The 25124-nt window shown below is 37.7% G+C and overlaps 1 protein-coding gene across 1 annotated transcript in view; it reads right to left on the reverse strand.

Moving 5' to 3' along the window:
- Window positions 1-25124, reverse strand: part of LOC149276500 (receptor-type tyrosine-protein phosphatase N2-like) — a 259787-nt gene that overhangs the window by 133364 nt on the left and 101299 nt on the right. Inside the window, exon 5 of the mRNA XM_089503564.1 lies at window positions 16295-16359. Coding sequence (XP_089359690.1) covers window positions 16295-16359 — 65 coding nt within the window. The remainder of the gene's footprint in view (window positions 1-16294; window positions 16360-25124) is intronic.

A 25124-nucleotide genomic window follows, 5' to 3' on the forward strand; every position in this document is an offset into this window, starting at 1 on the left:
TGAGTCATGAGTTGTATAGGTATGGCAAATAAAAACTAGCCTATGCTATCTATATAATGAGCCAGGGGATCATCTTCTTATATCAGCTTCAGACAAAGAATTAAAGAGTTGGGTACATTAATTCAGCATTTTATCTTCATTTTATCACCGCCAACGAGATTCTCTCTGTACAATTCTCAGGAGATTGTAAGCTGGTTTGAGCAGGGCCCTATTACATAATAATAATATTATTATTATTATTATTATTACATAATAATAATAATACATTTTTAGTCCAGGCACATCAAACCCAAATAAAATGTTCATTTTACTCCTACAAAAACATATTTCGCCCATGAGGCATTCACCGACCATGACGGGTACCTTTAATCGGCGATCAGCTCCGTCGGCTGGAACAGAGAGAAGACATGGAACTGGAAGTGGTCAGGGTAAGATAAGTCACTCTTGCTTTTCTTATTAAATCTCTTTACTTAACTCACAAACCTTACTTTTTGTTTAAGTAAAATCTGCTTAAGGAAGAGGTGATGAGTGAGGAGGAGAGCCTTAGCCCATGGGAGGAACGTAAGGATCGAGTAGGAGAGTATTTGCTAATGAGGTCAGAAATGTACGGAGGAGCAGTATTATGGATGGCCTTATATGTCAGTACCAGGATCTTAAATGTAATTCTAAAGGTAATTGGGAGCCAGTGGAGGGTTTCACAGAGGGGGGAAGCAGAAGAGGAGCGAAGTGCAAGGAAGATGAGCCTAGCAGCGGCACTAAGGATAGACTGTAGAGGAGAGAGTCGAGACAGTGGAGTGCCAACCAGAAGAGTGTTGCAGTAGTCAAGACGGGAAATGATAAGGGAATGAACCAGGGTTTTTGTGGATTCTTGGGTGAGGAATGGGCGGATACGAGAGATGTTTTTTAGGTGCAAGCGGCAGGATCTGGCGAGGGACTGAATGTGAGGGATGAAGGAGAGGTTTGAGTCAAGGATGACCCCAAGGCATCGGGCCTGGTTAGTAGGAGAGATTGTTGTGTTGTTAATGGTGATAGAAAATTCAGGTAGTGGAGTGGAGATGGAGGGAGGTAAGATAATGAGTTCAGTTTTAGAAAGATTACGTTTCAGGTAGTGTTGTGACATCCATGAAGAAATAGCAGACAAGCCTTATGTCCTGAATCAGATTAATGTCTTAGGGGCCTCTAAGCTAAATGTCAATTCACGGCCCTGAATAAATAAATAAACATTTTCAAAATGGATTGGCAAGTGAGTATGCTCAAAAAAGTAGACTTTTGGCCAAGAGCTGATGTAAAGCCGCAGTGTGAAGCAAAGACTACATAATATTAATTTCTATAGACATTCTCTATGGTAGCTAGAACGCCTGCTTCTGAATCACCAGAATAAAAACTGGAAATAAAGATATTATTTTATACAATTTCAATGTATATTTTCAACCACACAAATCTTCTAAAACTGAAAAAAAAAAAAAAAAAAAAAAAAACCATATATCTGTTTCATCAGTATATTATTAAAGAACATTTCGCTAAAAAAATAAAATAAATAATTGATGATAGACCTGTTTTCTTGGGAATTGTGGGATTTCTATGATAAGGTCATAGTTCATCGTAGTTGCTAAACATCACAGAACTATTCTCACCCAAGGCATTTCTGAAATTCACTGAACAATAGAATTCTACTATAGGACCGTATGTAACAATCTAGTTATCTCGGAGCGTTGGGATTCTGCGGCTTTTGTATTCTGCTTTACTGCCGTTTCCAAGGGAGATAATTAGGTTTACTGCATAATCAACAACGTCAAGAGAAAGTATCTCACTCGGAACAGGACCGCGTACATAGACGATAGCTATCAGGCAAACCCACGACTCGGAAAATATACCGTGTATCGCAGCTGGCTGGGTGGCAAGGGGTTAAAATATCCTGTAAGATCCTCTTAAAGTTTTTGGTCAGCTGCCAGGGACTCTTCAAGGAGCTACAGTCAGCTCCTCCAAAGGAATTAACAGTTTATAATGAGAAGAACACAGTATGTGCAAGACATTTTGAAAAGGATATGACAACTGCAAAAAAAGTCGCTGATTTACTTATTATGTGTTCTTACATTTACATTCAGCCGTCAGGGAGAAAAAAAATCATGCAAATCAAACATTTTTAACCCCTTAAGGACAATGGGCGGTCTCTAAACCCATTGGAAACAATGCATTTTGAGCCTGTACATGTACGGGCTTTGTCATTAAGGGGTTAAAAAATATATTTTTTTTTTCTTCTTCTTCCGTAAAATGAAATGTCATTTGTTCGCGGAATAAAATAATGTTTCTCGGGCCACAACAATACTTTACGCTGAAGATTAAAACCGTCTCGATTTATTGAAAGGATAATGTTCTCTCGGAATATGTGGGAACCCCGCTAGGTGAGAAATGAAGTAGCGTTAAAAAAAAAAAAAGATGGGCTAATAGTATATATGAAAGGGAGGGAAAAAAAAATCTGTAATGTGTAATCAGAAGGAATCATAAAACTAATCATGCAATTAATGTTTTATACAGACAGAATAATAGGTTAGTATAATTACAAAGAAAAGATGCTAGGGAGAATTGAAAGACAAACTAATTAAGGTTTCCTCGTAGAAGGAAAAACCAGAACTCACTTTCGAGTCAGAATATCTTTCATTGGAATATTTTGTTTGCATTTGATTTCTAAACAAAAAAAAACAACACTCAGAAGACATTATGTTCTAATTAAAAAAATGTTAGTAAGTAAATATTAAAAACAATGTACGCAAAATACAGTTAAATTCAATAATTTACTTTTTTTAGGATTTATTTTTTATTGACTCGCCAAGAGTTCACAGCTTTCACTGGCTTAATAAAATGAGGTCTTTAGTCATTTTTCTTATTTTTTTGTTGTTGAAATATTGAACTTCTCTACCGTTCCATTCCTTTGCCACCCAAAGATCCTTCTTTCATTCTCCCTGTGCCTTCTCTGTTCTCACTTTTTCTTTCATTGCCTAGACGGAGCATCAAAAATGGTAAATAATCATCTTGCGTCCATACTTAAAAACCGGCACCGCTTTCCCTTTCCGGTGGGCAATCACCTAGTGTCCATACCTCAAAAGTGACACCGCTTCCCTTTCTGGTGGGCAGTCACCTAGTGTCCATCCCTTAAAAAGGGCACGCTTCCCTTTCTGGTGGGCAATCACATAGTGTCCATACCTTAAAAGTGGCACCGCTTCCCTTGGGCAGTCACCTAGTGTCCATACCTTAAAAGGGGCTCTGCTTCCCCTTCCAGTAAGCAATCACCTGGTGTCCATACCTCAAAAGTGTCACCGCTTTCCTTTCTGGTGGGCAGTCACCAAGTGTCCATACCTTAAAAGCGGCACTGCTACCTTGTCCCCAAACATTTATAAGGGAAACATTTTTATTTTTGGTAAATATCTCGGAGCTTGAATAACATTCTTTGATTATTAGGTAAACCCACATATACCCACTGGAAATTATGGTGATCCAGACCCATCTTATAGAGAATGTTCAGGATGCTAATCTTCTTACATTAGAATTTTTCTAGTGCCGATGACTCACAAAGCTGTCTTAAAAAATGTCGAGACACACATATAATTATATTAAAATGGCGGGAAACCATATCATTGGACACTGGAGACCAGAAATCTGTGTAGATGGCAGAGACATAAATTAGAGGGGGTTACCTTGAGTGACACTTTTGAAGTGGATGGTTTAAAGTATATATTTTTGCAGTATGGTAGCTCCAAGGATCAATTCAATATTATTATTTTTAAAGTTAGAATTAACATTTTCATATCAGTCTAAGAGCTGTTCATGATTGCATTCTTCATTTATATGCTGCCTGATGCCGTTTTCAGCTTGTGTAATTATGACAAAAATAATAAAAAATCTTTGTTAGGCAGCTAATTAATGCTTCTCAGCCCCTCCTGTAACGGGACATTATAGTTCAAGTCGATTAATTTATTTAAAATTTCAGAACTTCATTCAAGTAAATGAAAATCTGTACCAGTGGAGGCAGGATTGGTCATAGTTAAAGGGGCAATCTAGCCATTATATGCACTTTAATATATATGATAGTTGAGTGGACCCTTAAAATTGCCTTGTGGTCCCCCTTACAAAGTACTTTAATGTGTATTCTTTTCTAAAGGAGTCTGCTTGGACACTATACTGCCCCTTGAAATGAATTTAAATTACTGATTTCCATGATTATAGAGTGTGATAGATTCTGCTATATAACTGTAATCATTTTAACAAATTCAACATCAACCACATGCTGATTACCAAAAAAAGACACTAAAAGAACACAAATACAATTGGGAATTTTAACCTTATTATAGAAAACGTAATGCAAAAGTAATACACAAATTTACTAACATACCTGGGAACTCTGTGGGTTAAGCGCCACTTCTCCGACTTTCCGGGTCAACATCCCAACCCTCTGGGTCGTGGGGTCTTGACATGCCCAACTCCCTGCCCATTTCCCCTTTAAATAGGAGTGTTTCCCATGATGTCAGCGGAAACATCCACTGACATTTTTATTTTGGTATTGCACTAATTTTTTGTTAAATAAATTATTTATTAAATATTTTCACTTTACATTGGCCATGGTAGGACTGGATCCCTTGAGAATTCATTTTCTTTGGTGGGGGAGGAGTGCCTGGTGGCCAAACATGGGAACTTCCTCGTGTAGGTCATCCAGAGCTCTCCCTCTTCTGGATGGGTGGCTTTTTGTGGGGTGCATCAAGTTACATGAAGGGCGAGGCTAGCTACACATGGGGCAATACTAGGTCAAGATAGCCTTAAAAAAGCTGGGAGTAGATGGAGAAGTGGGCAGGCAGTGGACACAACCAAACACCGCTCCCCTGCCCAGAGAAAGAAAAAGGTGAGCTGGAGACCTGGGGAAGCAGTGCTCCACCCGGAGACTCCGAGCCAAACGCGGAGATCTCCCAGGTATATTGATGGTGCCACCCATGTGCATGTATAACTCATTTATAACTGTTTGTGCAGCTGATCCCATCTTTTTGTGGTCAGAAGCTGGATACACATGGCTGCACGCTGCAAAAATGTAAGAGCATAATATATGTTTGTGTATAACCAGCTCCTCTGCATATTGATCATTTTATCAGCCGCTAGCCTTAAAACACCTCTGTTGTTTTTTCCCCGCAGTCCGGTCTTGTCCATAGCTTTGTTGTGCTAATTCCCTGAATATTTGGTGTGAAGGACATCTATTTAAACCTCCTCTCACCAGCTCTGAATCGGTGAGTGATAGAGAAAATCCCCCCCCCCCCGTCATTTATCCGTCATTAACAGAGATTGCCTATTTTATCACTCTTATTATTATAATTCCGGCATTTTATGGCAACGCTGTACAAAAGAGTGGGAAGATTATAGAAATATTTAGAAAGATGAACACTCTCGGAAACAGTTGATAAGAACCACCTGCGAGAGCAAAAGCCATTCAGCTGATATCATAAAGGGTAGAGATTAAAAAAGAAATGAATGAGTCGGTTTAGAGGAGAGTAAAATACTAGCCCTGGCTTAAAAATATAGCTCGATGTGGTTTATGGCAGGGCATCTTCTGAACCTTTCCACAGGAGCCGCGAATTGCTAGAGGTATGTAAAATTTACTATAGCTTCATGAGAAAAATCAGCAAGATTTCATTATTATATAATTTTTTCCCATGATGGCAGAATTTTAAGTCGCTTAATTAGGGGTTTTTTTGCCTTCCTTTGGATCAAGAGCAGGAAGGTTAGGTAGAAGGGTTGAACTTGATGGACTTAGGTCTTTTTTTCAACCTTCTGTACTATGTAACTATGTAATTATTGTTTTAGTGGAATAAAGCACAAAAAACTGAATAAAATGCTAAAGGGGAATATCCAAGTTTAATTATTTGTGGGGGGTTTTTTGGTGTATTTAAAGCGAAAAAAATTTTTTAAGGGAAAAAGGATAGTTTAATATTATGATGTTTTGTCTTTTTATCCACCTTTACCATTTATAATTGCCAGAACAATATAAATCTAGTGGTTCAATTAATGCTACGCACTACCATCTTACATGCAAGTACCCGAATGGATATGTCAAGAGGCTCCCACCAATTATTTAATCATTAGCATGGCCGTCACATTTAAAAAAAAAAACAAAAAAAACCACGACGGACCTGTACGGGAATTTCGTTTGATGTGACATAATCAAACTGAAAGTTTCAAGAGGGTACAGAATAATTTGTTAATAAGATAAGGAAGTGTATGGAGGAGGTGTGCATGGTTGGAATTGCAGATGACTTGGACAACTAAGTCTGCCCATCTCAATTTCCGAGGACTTTCATTATGCTCTTTAGTTCAAGAGTCGCGCTGTATAGGGCAGATAAAAACTGAATATCTTTTATGCGGGGGGAAAAATGAAATGTTTTACATCTACAACATGACAAAAGGTGATATATTTAATCGTTTTTGTGACAGATGAAGTAGGCAGGACATTAATTTATCATCAGGGTTTCATTTATATTCCTGATACTCTATCAGTATCTATAAATAACACTAATCTAAGCATCTTGTGTTTGGGGCAGGATAGGCGAATATTATGTGTAGAAAAAGACAAGATTTGGAAGGTGGACAGTGATAGAGAGGACAGGATGGGATGATGAGTTCTCTGCAGTGAAGTATTCTGGCCAAAGGCGGCTGCCCCCTGCCACCAAACTGGGCAAGGTTGCCCCTTTTTTTGATCAGTCTCCCTGTTGGACTGGTGCTCAATGGCATGGTTACCAGGGAGTCAGCAAACCCTCCATAGCATGCTGCTCCCAGCTACCGCTCACCCAAAAGAGGCAGAGTGCAGGATATGATGTCACATCCCGGCACTCAGAAAGCAGCGTGGACTGGTTATATAACACCTTTGGGTCCACCCTAGCCCCGATCTAGGGCATTGCTCCAAGTTGCCTCCATCTCCATGGACGGATCGCCAGTACATTAAACAGGTGCTGTAATAAAGCCTAAATAGGTCAGTGTAATGGGGAGATCAAAGCTCTCCCTTGTAACCGGCCCATTGTTTGGCAGGACACTTGTGGCCCTAGAGGGCGATCTGCTTCCCGGTTTTGTACCAGGGGGACTGCCGCTTTTTGCATCTGCCGCCCTACGCCTGGGTCTAGTTGTCCTAGGCTGGGAAACGTAACTGGCTAACATCTTGGGTTAGTTTGATAATTTTGCATTCATGCCGGATTAATCCAACAATGTCATTAAGGGCAAAATCTACTTTGTGGATTACAGGGAAAATTTGTTCCATGTACTTTTGAACAATTTCAGAAGATGATGCATTTGTGGCCCAGATTTCGTGAACACTTGGAAACCCCTGCAGGCTTAAAAAAAGCAGAAAAAAAGACGTAAATATCGTCTCTTTGGTGACTCCAGAGCTTTACAGACACATGAATAATGGTCATTGTAATGTTCACCCTTCGCTGTATGGACTTGTTTCAACTTGGGGCTACTCATTTTATGTTTCCAGCCACTAGTGGCCGCCCTTGCCACTCAGAACCACTCAGACTGATTATCAGGTGCAGTTGATTACCTGATCAAGTCAGCCTTTATAAACCTGCCCAGCCCTGCAGTCTGGGCCTGGACATTAATGTTTTAGGACCTCCTGCTCCTGCTCCTGCTCCTGCTCCTGCTCCTGCTCCTGCTCCTGCTCCTGCTCCTGCTCCTGCTCCTGCTCCTGCTCCTGCTCCTGCTCCTGCTCCTGCTCCTGCTCCTGCTCTGCTCCTGCTCGATTCCTGATCTTCTCCTGCTCGATTCCTGATCTGCTCCTGCTCGATTCCTGATCTGCTCCTGCTCGATTCCTGATCTGTTCCTGTTTTGGTTCCTGTGTTGTTCCTGAGTTGCGGCCAGCGCCCCACTAGTGGACTCCCAAGATGAGTGCCCTGCATCCGGACCCCCAAGATGAGGAACCTGCATCCGGACCCCCAAGATGAGTGCCCTGCAAGTGGGCAACCTGTCGTGTGCCCTGCAAGTGGGCAACCTGTTGTGTGCCCTGCAAGTGGGCAACCTGTCGTGTGCCCTGCAAGTGGGCTTCTAGTTGTGTGCCCTGCAAGAGGGCTTCTAGCCGTGCCGAGTGCCCTGGAAGAGGGCTTCTAGTCGTGTGCCCTGCAAGAGGGCTTCTAGTCATGCCGTGTGCCCTGCAAGAGGGCTTCCTGCCGTGTGTGCCCCATCCCGAGGGCTTCCTGCCGTGTGTGCCCCATCCCGAGGGCTTCCTGCCGTGTGTGCCCCATCCCGAGGGCTTCCTGCCGTGTGTGCCCCATACAGAGGGCTTTCAGCCAAGAGACTTTCCTTGTTTGTATGTTGTACCATCATCTACAATACAACACTTAATCTGCATCTTCTGTCTGTGGTTTATTTCCGGCGCCTGTCTGTACCAACCCCAAGCCATCATGCATCGTGGGGTACAGACAGAGCCCCTCGTATCCCCTGCACCTGGGCTCCTATCAGACCTGCTCCCCCGGTTTGTGACAGTCATTCATTTTAATTTCCCCCTGGATACACAGCTGCAAATAGTGTAAGGCAGTTTTAGGATCAATACATCTATCGGCCAAGAACTGTAAATTTTAAATTTGTATTTTTGATTTTTTTTTTTTTTTTTTTTTTTCCAATGAAGCATAAAAAAGAAACTTGGCTGAGCAGAAATATCCTATTGATGTTAAGAAATAAATAGAATGTAAAAGTTATTACAAATTAAACATATTCTTAATACATTCAATGTGTTCTTAATCCTTAATTTGCTATGTTTTGTGGTAGTGCTAAAAATTGTCATTAATAATAAGTAGCTCTTATAAAGAGATAGATAGATAGATAGCAGCACTTAACCGTGAGTTTGCAAATTAATTGAACATTTCGACCGCCTGACTTCCCTATGCATTATGAAGGGCTAAACCCAGAGAACTTATCCTGCAAAGAGGTTAAATGGAAGCCAATACAGAACCGAGCAGGAGCTAAGCAGGCTAAATGGGCCCCAACCAAAGATTTTGCCCTCTCGTAACCAGGTTCGTTGTGAGGAAACCAGGGCAAAGGTCTACATAAAGAATATGTATGTAATATTTGTCTCAAAAAGTTATTATTTATCCATGGTCCTCTGCTACTCGTGAAGCTAGTTCACGTGACTTGAGCTCTCTTGGAGATCGTTATATGGCACCGGTGGTGTTACACATGAGACAACGAGCAATGTAATCAAATATCTTTACGCAAACCACGTATTGTCTCAAAAATAGCAAAACACATCTTTTTTTTGGGCCTAACATGCCACGCTTCTGATATCTGCTCAGGCTTGTACTTCCCATTAATGGTGGGGGTTCCCCTTCAATGACCTAAAGACATAAGTAGGCTGTGATGAGAAATATCCCACTTAATTCTAATAGTGAGTAAAATTGCACAAATATAATAATCTCAGATAACCAAATTATCTTTTGATCATCTTTAACCCCTTAATGACAAAGCCCGTACATGTACGGGCTCAAAATACATTGTTTTCATTGGGTTTAGGGACCGCCCATTGTCCTTAAGGGGTTAATGTGATTCCCCATGATAAACTGTGGTTTCCTAACATAAAAACATTATATGAATGAAAATCTTGGCTTTTTTTCTGCTTTGCTCCATTAATATTGTTGACAGGTTGCACCTTTTTGGTTTGTGAGGAATACCACGGCAAGCTCGTCTCTCCTAGAGCCAAACTAATCAATGGAAGCTGGATACATGCCCGTAACTGTCTAGGCTACCAGATTTCTTGGTTCCATGCCCTAAAATGCACACCTCATTAAAATGTTAATTCTGATTGATCCCAGTGGAAAGAAGGAATTTCTTGGATAGTTTCCTAAAAGGAACAAGTGGCAGAACAATTACACGCTGAATTCCATCATCCTAATTCCTACAAGGGATACCCCATGACTTCCACTGGAATCTTCCTGTTTCGAAGACGTATAAAGCACTTAATTCACACTGTGAATTTAAGAAAGTGTAATACATTCCATTGTCTTGTTTTTTTTTTTTGAAGTGAAGAAGGATAATTAACATTATAAAGAGGTAGGCCAATTGGTTCTTTTCCGCCATCACTATGTATATTCCATCGATCACATTTTTTTATAAGTAATCTACAATAATTATTTCTAGTTTTAAAAATGATGAAATTATGTTTTATGCTGCTTTTAAAACACTACATTAAAGACATGTTTTTTCTTTGATCCTACGATCTGTAATCAAAGGCAAGTGGGCAGCCATTTTGGGTTTTTTCGTAGCTCAGCTGATGTGATCTTAATTCCACAACATCAAGTTAAAATAGTAGCAATGATTGTTGTGTTTTGTACAGTATTGGTTGGAACCAAGTCTTAAATCTTTCCCAGAATTCTAGTCTCTACAACTAGTCTCCTTCGTATTAGTGGAACTTTAACAAAAGTTACCAGGATATTACAGTTCCAGATCTCTATAAAACTGTCCAAACTAACCACTAAACTCTATACCAGCTACCTGTCCCTGCATTAACGCACTGAACCTCATGCTATCATCAGCTATCTGTCCACAGCACGATCTCTAGTGCCTTTGCCAGTTACGTCTCCAGCCATTACCAATTTAATCCCCACCAAAAATGTCTATAATAACACATAATCCCATTGTATAGTGCAGCACAATATGACGGTGCTACATAAATCAACAAATAATAATAACCTTAATGGCATCACTGTTACATACTCTGATTGTGGTATAATAAACATCCTATAATCAATAAAAACCAGATGTTTTATTAAGCTGTAAATATAACATTTTGTAACCTGGGGTTTAGAGCTGAATCGCTCCATACAGTATCTGGTATACGGAATCCCATAACGAGCAAAGTCACAGAGGATATGAAGTATAAAAAAAAAAAAAAAATTAAGAATGAAATTAAAATTCCAAACTTCTAAATCTTAATCTGCTGGCAGTCTTATCAATAAAAAAAAATTAATTAAAAGAATAACACATCAGATATATAACATCTCAACACAGAAAGCATAATTACCTTCAATTATGAATTCCCTATAAGGTCCATTCATTTCACTAATAGCCAATAAAGTAACAAGTTTTACAATGTACACATATGTTTATGTTTCTTTAGGTTTCTCTAGTTAGTTATAACTAGTCCAGTGTTCTATTACGGACAGGGTCAAGTTCTTCATTGATTCGATGGGGCATACAGTTTATTAACACGTCTTCAAAAAGTTCTTCAAATACTGTATCTAGAATCCTTTCACCCGGTTTAAGAAATATAAAGCACTGTGAAAACTTGAAATATTCACCCAGTGTGAGACGATATAACATGTAAGCCATTTTGGTTTCCATGTAAGTACTCTACATATAAAATATAATCTACATAAATAAATAAAATCAGGTATAAAAATGGTATGACAGGAAACTAACTTAGCATTCATAATAGGTATTATCCTATCATGTCAAAGAGGCACAGATTGTAGTTATTTGGTTTTCTTTTATAAAACATTCAAGCACAAAAAAAACTCCATTTCATTATCTTGCTAAATCCAAGTGTAAGATACATTTTAAGGGTAAATGTACCTTCACCCCGCGTGCTGTGAGGTTGGTGAGGATTTTTCCATAGTTGGTTTAGAGAAGGGTGCAGAACACTGGGCAAAATACTGGGCATAACCAAGGTACAAAGGGGCAAGGAATATGTGAAACTGATACAACAGTCCTGTTGTTGGGACAGAGAGCAGAGGTTCAGGTTTCCAAAGCAAGAGGTTAGTAATCAGTAGGCAAACGGAGGTTGGCGGGAATAAAGCCATTGAGGAGGTCTGAAGCAGGCTAACTCAGGTGTGTTATAGAGGTGTTTCTGTGTGATTGGGTACACATGGAAGACATGGATGCAGTGATAGATTGTACTCAAGAGACAGGTCCACAACTACCAGGTTTAAGACATCCCAGAGGCACTAGACACACTCAACCCATTGATGACGAGCAAGGCTGGCCTTGGTTAGCACCTAGATAGGCACACAGTTTGGTCTGTTCACTAAGTGGAGTTTTCAGTCACATCAAGGGTTTATTTGACTGCCCAGACTCAGCTGAGGTCACATGCTCTAGTACGGAACACGTGTAAAACAACTATATTCAGGCTTTAAATTATGTGAGTGTAATCATAACTTGCAGGTCCTTGCCAGGAACTCACAAAATTAAAAGGCATACATCATTGCATACCCCATTTAGGTCAAAAGACCCATTTATCCTTTAACCACTTGGGGGCCGTGATGCACAGGAGCATACAAACATGTTCCTGCTCAACCAGCGTTCATTTTACAATGTGATGTCATTAGGTGCAGAAAGACTTACTTTTCTTATTTTGTGTCTGTTTTTTTTAAACAGACACAAAACAGACATGACGGCATCACGGATCAACATTGTATAGTCCGTAAAAGTAAATGAAGATCTTTATTTTCCCCACAGCTTTTAGGCCTTTCGAGTGCCAAAAGGGTGAGTATTATAACGTCTACGTTGTTTATAAGAATGTCAACTAAACATAAATATAGTAAAACTATGTCAAAAGGAAAAATGTGCCCAGACCCCAGCTACTCTAAGGTTAAAGATTAACCCCTTAATGACAATGAGTGGTCCCTAAACCCATTGAAAACAATGCATTTTGAGCCCGTACATGTACAGGCTTTGTCATTAAGGGGTTAAATTTACCACCTATTCTCAGAACTACACATTAGGCGTAGCAGTAGTATACAAATATACATACAAGCACCACAATACAATATTAGAACACTCTTTTTATCTCTAGAATTAAACATATACAGTGTTATTCTTTTAAAGTTAGTGGAGAGAATCTGAGTGTTCCATTGACAAACATCAGTTGTCTTAATATAATGACCATTAACGCGTTGCAACGATTAAAATAACCGTGACGTCCATCTTTGAGAAATGATACAATGTTACCCCAGTGCCAGGAATACACAATCACACGGGACCAGGATATGAGACGCTGAGATGGTTTGAATGCAGATCATTCACACCCACGCTGACCGTTGAGAGACTTTCAATGATTGTCCTATTCTCCAGGCTTTTATTAAACTACAACCGCAGAACCCAATAGCACCATCTGATGCACTGTGAACCTTTACGAGTATCCCAGCATGCTCATGGCCTAAAGGACTTGGAGAGAGACTCATTTCCATATCAAACCCAATTTAGATGAAACGCCTTGGTTAAAAAAAAAGATAGAGAGAGAGAGAGAAAGAGCTAGTGCATCAATAGCCTCTTGATTAGATTTCATCTCCTGAGCAGACAAATATGAATATTTATTACAGCGGATGCAGATTTCTCTCCTCTTCCTTGTGCTCTGATCTTGAATTCTATCCACTGTTAATTTTTATGAAAATTTGGGCAACATAATGTTTTTACATAAACTGACAGCTCTCAAGATAATCCCGTTATTGTTTAGTCGAAAATGACAGTTCCCGTTTATTCATGTGTTAACGAAGGATTAAATATTGTTTTTTCATCGCTATAATCTGAGATGGACTCTAAATTAAAACGTGGACTTTCATATTAACAAAGCTTTGAAGACCAGACTGGGTTTGATTCATTTAGCAAATTAATGGCTTGAATGTAACAGCTTTTTAAATAAGAGGAGGAATACTTCACACGATGCTGTTCTGGTCTAAACAAATAATGAATCGTGATGATTCTGGAAATTCTGAGGGTATGTACTAAGGCGTCACCGATTCTGGATCCTTTAGAATTTTACAGAAACCAAGAGTTAGATTTAGAAAGAGAAGTTCTTGACCCAAATATGGAGCAAACAGCAGCAATGCAATATTCCGAAGGATTGTTCCAATTTTTACCAATTGGCACCAAATTTGCCCCTTGCATGTGTAGTAGAGCATGAGGTGGGCTTCACTGTTTAAAACAGAATAACTGGAGGGGCTTTTCTTTTTGGTATCAAATAAATAAGGTCCCTGACAGGCCTGACCGTAGCAGTATCCTTCAACAAGCCTATAGTTAGCAAAAAAGAATGACTAGGAATTTGTGAAGAACTCCATTCCTTTTAGGGGTACAATATGATCTAAGCAAGCATGGCCAAATGTTACTACCAACATGTTCTAGGTTTACCTCCACAAAACTCATTTCTATAACCAACTGTGCTCTGCTGTAGTCTATCTCTTTTCATTTAAAATGTACCTTTAGGATAAATTCATATTCAGTGTGCTACATCAAGGAGCGATGAGCTAGGAAATTCTTCTTGATCCTGGCTTTGTCAGACTTTTGGGTTTGGGGCTTCTTGGAAGTCATTGTTCACCTCGGGCACTAAAAACCCTTGGGTCAGCCATTGGCCAATATGTCTCAACCTGGTACATTTTCCCTTCTCTGATACATCTTCCATTTCAAGCTAGCATGTCTCTTGGCACGAGACCTCTATTATTCAGAAACGAGGTGTCCATCTGTCTGTCCATCTGCAAATAATACGGGTGGAATTGACAGGCTTGACGAATACAAGTGAGTACGTTATGGCAGATGGCTGAAGTGGGGTCTCTGATTGGAACAAATTGCGACCACCTTTACCAAGCCATCTGAGTTGCATATTATATACAGACAAGTGGACTTTAATCAGATGCAGCCTGTGCTCCCATGTTCTTCATATGTGCTACAGTGACAAAGATGTCAGTGTTGGACCATCTGGTGAGTCACACGGCTACAATATCCAGGTCTCTTTGTAAGACCACATCTAGTCACCTCTCCAAGAGCTCACATCCAATTAAGTAACCAGCGCACTTGTCTCAAGTAAGACTGACTTTATTTTTAAAGGAGCCTTCGAGTAATTATTCAGCCTATACAAACCCCCTGTTCTTTTTAACAATTACCCTTCTGGCCCTCTGCATTTTTAATAGGTTTGTAGACCACACTGCTGGAAGCAGGAAAACATAACGCAGAAAGCTGTGCTGTTTATCATTGCACATGGAATCCAGAACTACGCAAACATTAAATATTAAACATTCATCTGGTTTTATAAGGTAAAACAACAGTGTTCCCTGTTATACTCATTCTGCATGAGCACCATGGAATGAAATCTAGGGTTAATAGTGTGAAAGATTTCAAATGATATATATTTACGCAAAAGAAAGTCAAAAGGTCCAAAAGAGTAATGGTGTTTTAGGTGTAATAATGCACGCGTGTGTGAAAATATAGATATTTTTTTGTTAAATTGAAATTATAAACACCATATTTTTTACAAAACTAGAATTGTATACGTTTTATGTATTGGATATTTTTTTTAACTCTTTATAAAAAAACATAAAAGCGAGACAGAACAAAACATTTCCTAAAGGCACGCAAGTCACACATTTTTATGCGTCTGTTGGCAATATTATTTTTTCACCTTGCTACACAGAGTAAACACAGATAAATAAATCGGACTCTGTGACCTTCTTTTGCCACTCGTGGAGACCAATAAGAATTTTTGTTTTCTGCAGAATGTTATCACATTCATTTAATTTTTCACATGAAGGATACGCATGCCATTCTTTGTGCTTAACATGAATATAATGAAGGATGAGTCTAGCATTCACCAGTAGTATCAGATTTAGTGACATTTTTGTTCCTTACACAGAATGACTAAGGTGCCAATAAATCTATATTTTAGTTTGCCGTGAGACGCATTGGTCTAATTCTTCTTGATTTATCATTTTGTGGATACCGGTTTACAGGTATATTGACTGGGACTGTGGATAAGTTGTGCATTATAATTGGGTTATACCAATTTTTTTATTATTTCTTAACATGTTATACTACACAATTTGGAATAGTGAATGAATAATATACATTCATTCACTATAGAATGAATAATACAATATAAATAATATATATGACTAATTTGTAAATTAGATTATTTTAAACATGTAATTGAAGAATAAGTATTCAGTTTTAATTATTAAAATATAATGAACTGCACAGTACCTTCATGAAATATCATTTTGCAGCAAAGAATCAAAAACCAAAACTAAACCTTAAATTGTGTAACTCTACAATACTGAAAAATAAGTGCAGCGTGTGATTCAAGAATTCACAAGAACTAAAATCCTGAAAGCTTTGAGAAGAGCTGCTCTTGATCATAAATTGGCAAAATAATAAACCCTGAGGATAAGTAAAACTTTCAAAATACTTTAAAATGTACATTTTTTGTTTTTGCTTAAAAAACATACAAACACAAAGTGATAACATCGTCACGTCATTAATATTATGAATTTGTTTGGACTTTATTATTTGATCCTACCTGTCCAACTCCAGTCTGGAGAATTTTCAGGCCCGTAGAATTTTCCAGCTTTTCTTTATTAGCAGCTGTTGAAGAAATCGAACAACACGATGGTTATTTAAAAGTCGGAATCTGTTTGGATTTAGGAATTTAGCTGTAAGTCGAAACATTAAGTTGACGATAATTCTTTCTATGGCTCTGTGTCAATAGTCCTCACCTTGAATGACAATTCCTTTAATGATATTGTGTTTCCGAGCTTGGGTTTTGGCACCCTAAAATATTGCATTTTTATACGGCTTAAACACAAACAGAGGCGTGATAACAAGTCAGTATAACTAATATGTCAGGAAAGTATTGCTATGAGCTATTACCGTCCCAACACCTCATGGCAGAAATGTCAGACCATTAGCATACTTCAACAAGACACAAAAATCCTTTTAAACACTAGCAGTCCATGGACTTAATAGAATAGCTGTTTCCAGAGACAATAGTGATATGCTTCACAAGGTTTGGGTAATAGCAACTTGAATCAGCTATTCCTATAAGAAAAATCAAATTTAAATTTTGAATGTACCAACCAAGTTAGCAGACCTTTTTTTTTTAAATCTTTTTTTTTTCTTTGCTACTAAGTGAATGTTTGTATTTAATGTCATTGTCAACCAAAAAGGGAAATGCAATTATTTAAATAAAATATTCAGCTACTATAAGAAATCGGAGACACTGAAGACTCAGCATACGCCATTGGACCATTGGCTGTGTTCAGTAGTACATTTGGATCAGATGACCCATGCAGTTTGCCTATATCAGGATGTACAATGAGCAGGGTTGAAGAGACGGTTAACTACCCGGTAGTAACTGTCTGTTTCTAGGACCAAGTATCCGTAAAAAATGAGTTGCATAGTCCGTATCTTAAATAAATATTAATCTAATTACCGTTTCACCACTATTACATTTTTTTATTCAATTTTTCAAGATTGTAGGAAGTTTATGTTTTTGTATGCAAACATATCTATATGTATTAGACATGTGCAAATGGGCCAAAAACAATCCGGACAAATTTGTCAGGTCGTTTTTTGTCCCATTCTTTTCAGCAACAAATTACGTTCCTTGCCCATTTGGTTTGGCCAAAAATTCGGGGGAAGGGCATTTTAAATTCGTGAACAAAATTCGTGGCCTGGTGCCCACACTCACTTGCTCTATCACACTCTCATTCTCTCTCTCATCCAATTTGTGAGGGATTTGGCCTTGTTTTCGTGACTTTGTATGAATCGCAGAATTTACCAAAATTACCAACAATAATTAATGAGAGCATTTTAGTAATGACAGTTGATGACACAATGCAGGAGACAGAATAGGCAGAGCCTCCAGGCACCCCTCCCCCCAATTGAAGGAATACCTTTTTGCGGAAGTTTGTCAGGAGTTCAGAATAATGATTTGCTGAGAAAGAGAAGAGTTTCTGCACTTCTCTTTCACTACAAATCTATCTGCATTATTTTGGCCTCTCTGTGCACTTCAGTGGTAGAGCAGAGACACAAAGATAGCATCTCCCCTTCTGTAGAAGTTCTCTGGGAACTAAGTTGACGAAGAAAGCAAACAGAAGAACAAAGACAGAAGAACAAGAAGATATAGGAGAAGAAGCGGCGCTGCGGGACATGGAAGCGGTCAACGGAGAAGGAACGGAGATATTTAGAGAGATCGTGAGAGAGTGTGAATGAGAGTGTATGAGAGTGGGAATGAGAGTGTGAAAGAGCATGAGAGAATGAATGAGGGTGAGGCCAATTGATGGTTAAAAAACCCTTTTGCAATTACGTTAGCACAGCTAGAACAGTAATATATCCAGTAATGTATATAAAGTCAGAGGAAGTACTTCTTGCAAAGTACAAAAAAATATATTTTAAAAAAAATACTTTCTATCCTTTAATTATTTTTCTGTACCTTTAAGCACAATTTTTGTTTCAAAAATCAAAACCTCATCATTATTCACTGTTGTAAAATGAGATTTTCCCAGTAAGTTTTTATTCCGTATTTTTAATGCCACTCTATCTCTAATGTATAAGGACACATTAATAAAATTTAATTTCTTTTTCCCAATAAAAAAGGGACTTGCCTAGAACAATAAACGGGCAGCAAGAGACCTCTTTTTTTTTACGCACGTGTGAAACAAAAGGTTTAGAAATATAAAAATGAAGTCCTTCAATATTAAATTCATAGATGAAGGATATGCAAATTTACTGGAGAAGCGGAAGCCTATAATGTTCTCAAAATTCTGCAACAGCCTGTTTAATTAGTATTTTAATTTATCAGAATAATTCCTTACACTTGACAATTTATTCAGTAATCCATATAATTAAGCACGTTTCTACAGAGGAATAATTTGGTCTGCACCCTGAATTTTAACCTCTGGTGTTTTCTCTCAGTGTTTTAGACTGATTGCCTCACTATTGGGGACATTGGTCCCAGTTTTTGGAAGCCAGGAAGAGGTCATCATAAATTCAAGCCGAGAGGTCATCAAATTGATGGGGTTTTTTCTGTCCACTTGATAATAAAGAAAATAAATTTGAAAACAAGTTCGGAGTCCAAGCAATGTTCTAAACAGCTGTGTATGGAAAATAATACATACTTGGCTATAATTTGTTAACAAGGGCATAACCTAGTAGACTTTTGCAAATTTTTGCTTAGTTTGTCACTCATTCACTCTCATGCTCTTTCACACTCTTACACTCTCTCACTCACACTCGCATTCATGTTTTCTCAAACTCTCATTCACTCTCTCTAGAGGTCTCCCTACTTTCTCTGAGATTGCATTTGTATCCCTGTCTCCTTACCCTGTAGTACCGCTTACTCTCTTGCATCTTTTTGTTTATTTCTGTCTGCACCTCCTGGCACATCCTCTCCCCCTTTTTTTTTTTTTTCGTTTAAATTTTATTATTGCGATATAGTGTGGTGACATATAACAGCGGTTAAAGTACATTATCAAAGTAGAACACATAATCTGAGACATGTACATCATCTGAAAGACATTAATACCGCAATTATTTTTAAATTTAGAATGTTGCCATACCACCAATTTTATTAACAAAAATTTTAAAGCCATTAACTGGACAGGACATCGGGGTATGTATGTCACAAAAGGTAGGATTAAAAGTGTGTTTTGGAGCTACTGAGTTACGGTGCAGAATGAGAGTGATCCCAAAACTTCCTAAATGTGGTTCTATTCTTGTGTTAATTAAATCAGTAATATTTTCTTATGCAGCAGAAACAAGCCATTTTATAGCATATCACCGGCTCATATTTTGAGAAAAATTGTGTTTATTAGCTCAATGAGCAGATTTATGTGCTCTAATATTTACATGTTCAATAACATGTTCCAAAACACAACCATTTAGATAAAAAAAATATGGATCTTCAACACACCCTGCAGGGGGCCAGGGTTTGTGTTCTGTCACTATATATACTAAATTAGCACTTCTTGCATTCTGTGCTCACGCTGCTTTCCTCGTTCACTGAGTTAGCTTTCATGATCATTATGTCAATTTGATAAGAATCCCATAGTTGACTCTGCTTCTGTCTCTTATCCTTATTATAAACTATATGACCAAAGGTATGTGGGCATCTGACGATCAGACATATATGAGCTTGTTGGACATCCCATTCCAAAACCATGAGCATTAATATGGACCCCATTGTGGCTACAGTAGCCTCCACTCTTCTTGGAAGGCTGTCCACACAATTATGGAATGTGTCTATGGGATTTTCTGACCATTCATCCATTTGAGCATTCCCAATGCATCACAAAGGTGTAAAGGTCACGGCTCTATACGGCGCACTCAGGTTCCTCCACACTAAACTCATCAAACCCTGTCTTTATAGACAGCCATGCTGAAATAGAAAAAGGTCTTCCCCAAACTGGTGCCACAAAGATGGTGTCCAAAATGTCTTTGTATGCTGTAGTATTAACATTACCCTTCGCTCGTACTAAGGGACCTAAACCCCCCCCCAAAAAACTGTCCCAGATCATTATCCATCCTCCATCAAACTTTAAAGTAGTCACTATGCATTCAGGTAAGTAGCATTCTGCTGGCGTCCACCAAACTGAGATTTGTCCATCAAACTTCCAATAAAGTTAAAGTGAAGTATTAGAAGCATGAAAAAGTACTCTAGGAAAGGGCCACAGAGTGATCTAGACTGCAAAACTTTTATCCATTGTAATGGGAGAGAGGTTTAGAACGTGGAAGTTAATTATTCTTATATTTAATTAATTCTAATTTTAGGAAATATGGCATTTTCAGGTTTTTATATAACGGAAAGAGAGAGACAATAATTTGTTTGTTGTTCTTTTCATCCATTCTGAAGGATTTTCTTTAGAACTTTTATATTTAATACAATGTTTCACAAAAGAATGCATCAATATTATTTTACTTGCATAGTTCTCTGCTCCATTGTGTTACATGGTACCATCAAAATTGGCTTATTAGGGGCAATTATCTGATACATTGTTTAGCTTTGAGGTATAATCTTCCTTTTGTTTATATCCCATAAAAGCCATTTATTGTTTCATTCCAAAGCCTCTGTTTAAGAACCCTTCTTGCTCTTTGTCCATACAGTTTAGTGCTATTTCAATTTCAATAAATTATCGGCAATTCTTTCCTCCGCATAATTAATGTACATACTGAAAATCAAAGGTGCATGGATGATCCCTGTCTCATGGTGCTTCAGTGAAATTATCAAATGTACATGGCAAAAACTAAATTTACACGTTATAATTTTCTTTTATTTTATGCATTTTTTAACATAAATAATTTGCACAAAATTATATTAAAAGAGCACACTATTCAAAGTTAACTGTACTCGGAAACTTTCTAAATATATTTTTCTTAAACTTTTACTTACAAATAGAAGCTCTTCAAAGAGAAGTACCTCTTTGGTGTGGAACAAAATGTTCCTTGGGTGCGCAAGAGGTTCATGTTAAAAACAGCATGACCATTTCGATGAGTAAATGTTTTTTTTCTATTATTTTTTTTAAAATATATAATTTAACCCTAAACAGCAGTTCAGCTATTAGACATTATCGGGGCATTTTGATTAAAGGAACAAGTATTGCACAGACTTATTTAAAAGTTTATTGACCTCCTTGATGGTCCTCAGGATTATACAAAGAATGTGATGCCATTTTTAGTTAATCTGTTTTATTTCATGATGGCAGTTAAAGGGTTCTCAAGGGTAGAACCTTCTTCTCCGTCTGTATCAGCATGTAATATTATGTGTTAACACAATTGTCCATTTTGTATTCTCAATTTTAATGTTGTTAGATCTCACTTTCCTTTTGCAACAGTGTTACAGAATAATCTACGCTCTATAACTAAGATGTAATGTAATGTAAATGTCTATAGGGTCCAACTGTAACGACATTCTAATGCACCCTCCAAATGTACTTCGCTGTAAGTAAAGAAGCTTTTATAACTTCAAGACCCTTAAAGGAAGGACTCACCATTTTTTTATTACTAGTATCGGATTAAAAACAAATTTTCCAGAATATTGTGCTGTGTCTTTAAACATTAGCCATTTGAATGTGTTCCAGTTCCATTATCTTTCCCAATCTACAAGACAAACACACTTACTACTTCTCCTAGTGCCTTTTGGTAAACAGAATGGTAAATAGAATGGCTTAGTCTTGATCACTCACGTGGAAACTCTGTCTAATGAACGCATATAAAGAATCAGCTCAGTGTGGTGTTTGAGAAGGGATAGTCACCCAAAATATCACATGGCTGACAGCAATGGAGGCCTCCAGGTCTGCAGATAAAGAAGGTTATTGTAACAAAGTGAGATAAACCCATTTTTTTTCAAAATTAACCTATGTTTAGGAGGCACATAGACAAAAATGCCAGGATATAGGGAGAAATATTTGTGGAACTTGTTTGAGAATGGGCACAGTTTGGGTTAAAGCAGAAGCATGGCCACCATCAAGCCATGTCCATTTCAGCTCCAATGGAGACCGCACAAAACATGGTGCCCAGGGCAGACCTATTGCTTCTAGTTGAAAATCAAGCTCGGTCAGTTACTATCATATTTCGAAGGATACTTTGGGACTTTTTTTTTTTGAGCTGCCGCATTTAAAAACATTTTTTGGTTATAATTATTCTTTCCTGTCAGAGGCAACCCTACACAACAGAGAATTTCAAGGGCATTTGGGTAAGGGATTCATTAGACCTTTTTTTCATCATCTGGGGAAAAAGAATGATAGATCTGTATGTACCTGCGGTAGTTTGTTCCAAGGCTAACTGTGAAAAAAAAAATCAATGCTTTCAACCTATGATTAATGATATATTTGAATACGTATGTCAAGCCCTTTAGTGGTAGATACCCTGATCTTGATGAGACTAAACCATATTTCCTGTATGTGAACATTATGTCCAGCTTATGTCTTAATAATGCCAATGTGATTATTATTACCATCTAAGAAAATGAAAAAAATCTATATTTTTGAAAGAAATTTAATCAAGAATGTTTCATTTTTTATGCTACAATTAAAATTTTAAGGCAAATTGGCTTATCTAGTTGATAGTCCCTTTTTTTTGTCTTGATTTATTCTTTATGCTAGAAGAGACTCCCATGAATTTACCTCTTTTTTTATATAAATATAAATTAATACAAATAAATTATGGTATATTTTTGATACTTTTACAGGTCAATTGTATACAGTATAAAAAAATTGCAGTTTAATCCCCAGAGACAATTTTTTTTTTTTTTTTTATACATTTTTTTTGTAGGGTTAATATGTTTGGGTATGAAATAGCTAAAAGAGGTAAAAGGGGTAGGGTTTTTTTTGAGGTGTAAGAAAGTAGAGACACTACTTTCTTACACCTCAAAAAAAAAAACTACCCCTTTTACCTCTTTTACATGAAATAGCTAAAAGAGGCAAAAGGGGTAGGTTTTTTTTTTGAGGTGTAAGAAAGTAGTGTCTATTAGTGCAAACCTTAGAACCCAGCTGAAAAATATCTCACCATTGTGGGGACTTTGATAATAGAGACAAGTTGTGAAATTCACAGGGTTCTAGAATGTTTTATGTTTCCCTGGTAAATTTCTTATTCTTTATATCAAGCTGTGAAATATAGCAGGAAATAATAAGAAACTGTAGTACCAAAAAAAAAAAAAAACTCCTTCAAAATGCATTGAATAAAATGAAAAGCTCTGAAATTGGACAAAAGCTCTGTAAAACCACAGGATTTATGTGGCAAAGGTAAAGGTCATTCAATTCTGATGCTGCCTGTACAAACGATGTATTAGAGAACAGCGCATGTTTACTATTGTCTGTATGTGTATTATCCCAAATTGTAAGCGCACACAAGCAGGACCATCCCCAACACGTATTTTATTTTTCGGGGGTTTTTTTTGTCTGTATTAGCATTAATTTGGGAACTATTGGTAATTAAGTACCTTTTTTTAATTAAGTAAAACACTTTCTTTTTTGCAGTTATAAGTTTAAGTAACATTAAAAACACAGTTTTTGTTACTGTTACAGCTAATACAACAACTAGAAGAATAATAGACAACCGCTGTATATTATCTAAAATATTTTTTGGACGCATGTTGGGATAAACTGGTACAGAAGGAGAAGAGGGTCCTGCCCTTGCAAGTTAACAATTTATTAGGATGTTGGCTGAGAATGAGACAGAAGGATAGGGACTGCTTGGGAGAAGATGATTTGATTGTAGTGAAGGTCATGTGAAGAAGTCAGTGGCCTGGAGATCTCGAAGGTGGGAAACAGATGGTTTCTTTCAGAGTGCAGGTGCTTGGCATTAAGAGGATTGATTATATGCTCCTCTGAACAAGTGGGTTTTAGTGAGAATTTAAAATTAGAATAAGTAGGGGACAGAAGGGACAAGGTAGGGGAAATAGATACAGTGGGAAGTAGTTCTTATGGGTAAGGAGATATCCAAGTCAAGGGCTGAGCAGAGGAGATGTATAGAAGGGATATGGGGGGGGGGCAGTATTGATAATGGTTAAATAAGTAGGCATCAAGGGTTAATGTTTTTTTCTAGCGGGTACGTGGGGCCATTCGAGGCACTGGCACAGTAGGGCAGCAGACGAAGAGCGACTGGATAAGAAGATTTGTATGGTAGAGGTGTTCAGAATGGATTAGAGAGTTAAGATCCAGGAGAATGGGAGGCCACTTAGCATGACGTTACAATAATCCAGACGGGATATCACAAGGGATGAATTAGCATGAAAGGACAAATTCTCACATGGGACAAATTCAACATGTTGTCCTTGTTCAGAAGTCATAAAATACGTTAAAATTAAAAGATTTTAGGTTATTAACTTTTGTACCGCATCAAAACCAAGCATGGAACACAACTACTTACCATAGAACCCTTTCCCAGAAATAGAAACATTGTAACATTTTGAGACTACACTAAAGAACTGCCTGTGTATCAAAAGCAACATAAGATGTGTGGCTAGACAGGCCTGTTTAATTAACTTTATAATTAGTTTCTAATTAGGTCTACAGCTTCCTCTTAAGGGTCTCACCTTCCATAATAGACTCTGATGATATTATTTTATAAGATCTTCTTTAGAATCCATTGCAATGTTCATACTTTTCTAAAACAGGACCTCTGTTTAAGTTTCCCATCACTACAATGTTTGTATTTTTGGTGTTTTACATCATCTAGTGTTTTTTTTTCCAGGTAAGGGTAACCTCGGAAAAGTTGCTGATTGTCCTCAACTACTCCACACTCCATCCTGATGAAGGCTTTAAGAGTCATTTCATCTTACATCAAAAGAAGAGGAAGTTGAGATGACCCTTTAGTATACAAATCCTATAGTTTTCTAATAAATATTGTTTATG

Source organism: Sceloporus occidentalis, unplaced genomic scaffold (genome assembly GCF_023333645.1).
Source record: "Sceloporus occidentalis isolate IW3139 unplaced genomic scaffold, rSceOcc1.0.p SCAF_236, whole genome shotgun sequence".
NCBI classification, from domain to species: Eukaryota; Metazoa; Chordata; class Lepidosauria; order Squamata; family Phrynosomatidae; genus Sceloporus; species Sceloporus occidentalis.